Source organism: Phodopus roborovskii, unplaced genomic scaffold, assembly GCF_943737965.1.
Source record: "Phodopus roborovskii unplaced genomic scaffold, PHOROB, whole genome shotgun sequence".
Taxonomy (NCBI): Eukaryota; Metazoa; Chordata; class Mammalia; order Rodentia; family Cricetidae; genus Phodopus; species Phodopus roborovskii.
In genome coordinates, this window is record NW_026126517.1 from 16,675,768 (window position 1) to 16,680,012 (window position 4,245).

Here is a 4,245-nt window from a genome sequence, read left to right on the forward strand (position 1 = left end):
ACAAGAATCTCCAAGTGGGAGAGTTGACATATTCAGAAGGCAGTATTCCTTATTGTCTTGCAGATAAGGTTGGGATATGCATCTCTGGTGACAATAATCCTTATTTCCTTGCTAAATAAAGTTTGTCCTTCAAGGGATGAGCAATCTCTGTTGGACTGACCCCTGAAGTATGAGCTGAATTCTCACTACATGATTCTGTGTTTCCTAGCAATATGTAATATCTTTGCAGAAAAATGATTACTTCATAGTGTTTATGTACATTAGTAAGCAACTTGAATTCTACTGTGTCCTGTTTCATTTGTGATCTGTAAATGGGGTCTCCTTCATTGGGGGTATGGAATGACCAGGGTATTAACATACTGTAACTGAATGTTTCTGAAGGGCATTACCATGTGAGCCCCCCACTTCCTCGACATACTGTGTAATGTAGTCATTATTGATCATCAATCTTTCTACAAAGGAAGAAAAGGCAAAAATTGTATTTTCAAATGCATAAATTTCGCCACTGAAATTATTAATATATGTAAAAGAAAAGAGATAAATTAAGCATGCCAATGTTAAGAAATGAAAGTCATTATCTGTAAAAAGCAGAAATAAATTATTGAAAGGAGACTCAAATTTTCTTCACCTTACTAACAACAACAAAAACGGGCAAGATAATGGACACACAAATGGAACTAATGAAACTGACTTTCCAAGTCCTTTACAGGCAAAGAACACTCTTTCAGATCAACACTTTCTCTTGTTCACTGTCTTTATCAAGGCAACTTTAACATCTTTGTTCCTCAAGCTATATATTAAGGGATTCAGCAGAGGAACTGTATTGGTATAAAATACTGAAGAGATTTTACCTTCATCCATTGACATGGCAGCTGATGGTTTGAGGTACATAAATGCACCCGATCCAAAGAATAGAGAAAGAGCAATTATGTGGGAACTGCATGTGTTGAAGGCCTTGGACCTACCTTCAGTAGAACTGATATGGAAAATACTGGAAAGGATGAAACCATAAGAAACAAAGATGGTTATGCTGGGCACAACGATATTGATGCCCACAACAACAAAAACTTCTACTTCATTGACATAGGTGCTGGTACAGGAGAGCTGAAGCAAAGGGAGGATGTCACAGAAATAGTGATTTATCATGTTTGCATTGCAGAAGGTCAGTCTCAGCATACATAGAGTGTGAGCCATGGCACCAAAAAATGCCATCATGTATGAACCAAACATAAGGGTCAAACATAATTTAGGAGACATGACAATATTATACAGGAGTGGGTTACAGATGGCCACATAGCGATCATAGGCCATTGCAGTTAGCACGTAACACTCAGAAATGCCAAAAAAGCTGAAAAAGAAAAGCTGGGTCATGCATCCTCTATAGGAAATAAAGTTTTCTTCTGATATAAAGCTCATCAACATTTTGGGTGAGAACACTGAAGAATAACAGAGGTCAACAAAGGACAAGTTAAAGAGGAAAAAGTACATGGGGGTGTGAAGGTGAGAATTCAATCCAATCAAGATGATCAAACCCAGATTTCCCAAAACAGTGACCACATACATCACCAGAAACAGGATGAAGAGTGGACACTGGAGGTTGGGCTCCTTTGTTAATCCCACCAGAATGAATTCAGTCACCAAAGAGCCATTTTCAGGGACCATTATTCATTAAAGGAATCTGTGAGCAAAGCCAAAGAGAAATCATGTTAGAGGAAAATGCAGTTACTCCCACAACAGTCTTTCATAAACATACACTATTACTAAAAGAATTTATTCCTTTAATTTTGATGATTCTCTTGTATAAATTCTTCTCTCTCACACACAGACAACATTATTTCATACCAGTTTTAATCATACCCCCTTCTCTGCCTACCCAAATTTGTGCTGTTTAAAATTCTTTATCAAGCTAAAATCTGTTTCCCACACATTCTTGGAAGTGTGATCTTCCACTGGACACTACCTTCTTAGAAAAGACTGACTCCATCTCCCAGGAGCTTATACTTACAAACTGCTCTTAGCCAAAGGTGGGATTTCTTGGCATACTCCCCCTTCTATGCTAGGATTTACTCTGGATTGGTTTTGTACAGGTCTACTGCATATTGTCACAACTATTTTAAGCTTGTATGTGTAACTCTCATGTTGTGTTCAGAAGACACTTTTCATTTATGTTCATCCATGCCCTCACTCTTATTTTTTTTTCTGCTCAATAATCAGCAAACAAATAACAAAGTATAGTATCAAGCCTATCTCACATAGACTGTCAGTAATTTTCTATGAAAACATGACTCCTGAAAAACAAGTGATAAGAAAAGAAAGAGCTTAACCACAAGAGAATCATCATCCCCCATTTCTGGTTTTTCTTTTTCTTGAATCTTTCTCTCAATGATGATATTGTAACTTTGTATCTTGACAAATTATGTTGACTTCTAATACAGATTAGACTATCACTAATTTAGATCAGCATAGGGTTCTAAAAGAATTAGAAGTTACTTCAGAATGTTATAGCTAATTACCTTATCATAAAAACTAGCTATAAATGGAGAATAGAGGTTCTGTCCTAGGAGAAAGTACTGCTTAAAGCTTCTGCCTTCTGAAGAAGATCCCTAATGTCTCCACCCCACACTGAACAGATTCTTAATACCATTTTCACTTGAGTCTCAATAGTGAATAATATGAAAAGTAGTGACTTATATCTCTGGAATTTAGTTTCAAAAGAAGACAATAATTTAAACTGAATTCAAAAGTTCTCATTTATTAAGTTAAAAAATATGATGTTTCCTCATTGATTACCTACTTAGAAGGTCCTGGAACAATGATTACATCACAGATACATTTCTAGTATCTTCAGCCAGTATCACCAAACTAGAAATCATAATTTATTAATGTAACTCAAAGCTGTCTCAAGCACCAGAGTGAAATTTTTAGCACATTTGCCTCTGATAAGTAAGAGTTTTAATATGTCACTAATATTATCATATTTTCAGTTATAAACAGGGTATGTGATTACTCACACTCCTCTAGGGATTAGTTTCTCAGTGTAATAGGGAGATAATTGGTTTACATTGCACCTTGGACATTAAATGTCATTATTTCCTTAGGGGTTTGATGTTTTACTCAAATATTCCTTCCCTTTAGGAATTGGATATCCTACAGGTTTAATGAAAAATAAATTATTTCTAATTCATCAAGATGCTGGAGCAGGAAGTACAGAAATCTACTTCATAAACACAGCAATTGAACCACAATTATGAACTCATTCACTCTGTGAGGAATCTGAAAATTAGGCCTGAGGTCCCTGTATCTAGACCTGCTATGAAACCATCCACATTGTGTCTGGTAGGGCAAACAAGCTACACTCTTACCATACACTATTCTTGACATAGTAAAAGAGAATAAGGATAAAATCCAACCCCTGTGAAATAAATGTCATGTGCATACACACATTCAATACCACATTTGCTCATGGAATACCTGTAAAGTTATTTGCTATGTAGCCTCTACATGGGTCTTTCAGGACAAAATAATACGTATTCTGATCCTAAATGCCAGTGAGCAAATGATGGTGGCTGAGACTGGCAGTCTGCATAGTTAACACTCTCAGGTCAATGTAGGGGTAAGAGTTGAAAATCCTACTCTCCACTGGGTATTCCCTATTCCCTACAGAAGAAAAAGGTGCATGGTACTTCCAAAGCTCTAATTTTTCTGGTGGGGGGGGTTAACCAGATGTCTGGTTACTATCTAGAGTGACTGTGGTGAAGTTTGGATACAAAGTGAAATGATGTAGCCTGGTTTTCAGTTCCAGTAGGAATACTCATGTGGGTGTGGACTTGTAATCATCACAGCTCCTATCTCCCAAAAGGAATGACACATGAAAAGTCCTAACCATATTATCCCTAGCATCTCCCCAGGCTTGAAAGAAGTATGGGACATGTCATGATACAATTTATTTTGATAGAGCTGTGTGGTTGGTCTCTGGTGTCTGTTGGTTAAGAGCACTGACTTTGTCATATTCTGAACACCTGACAGCCAACTGTCATAAAACAAAAGTGTGAGTGTTACGTTCAAACATGCACAAATAATTAATTTCATTATTTTTCAAACTATTCCCATAAGTTGAAGAGAAGCAAAGACATTGGAATTCATATTATAAGTTCAATGTTACTAAAGTCAAAAATAAAATCCTTCTGTGAATCTCTTTTAACTTTTTCTTGAACTCAGAAAAGCATGTATGGGTTAATTTGGACA

At 36.4% G+C, this 4,245-nt stretch overlaps 1 protein-coding gene across 1 annotated transcript; it reads right to left on the reverse strand.

Moving 5' to 3' along the window:
• Positions 1-729: 729 nt before the first annotated feature.
• LOC127231564 (olfactory receptor 8B3) lies at positions 730-1,668 on the reverse strand. The gene has a single exon (XM_051197170.1). It carries the CDS (start codon positions 1,660-1,662, stop codon positions 730-732), a length of 933 nt encoding a protein of 310 aa, XP_051053127.1. The 5' UTR covers positions 1,663-1,668.
• Positions 1,669-4,245: the final 2,577 nt, after the last annotated feature.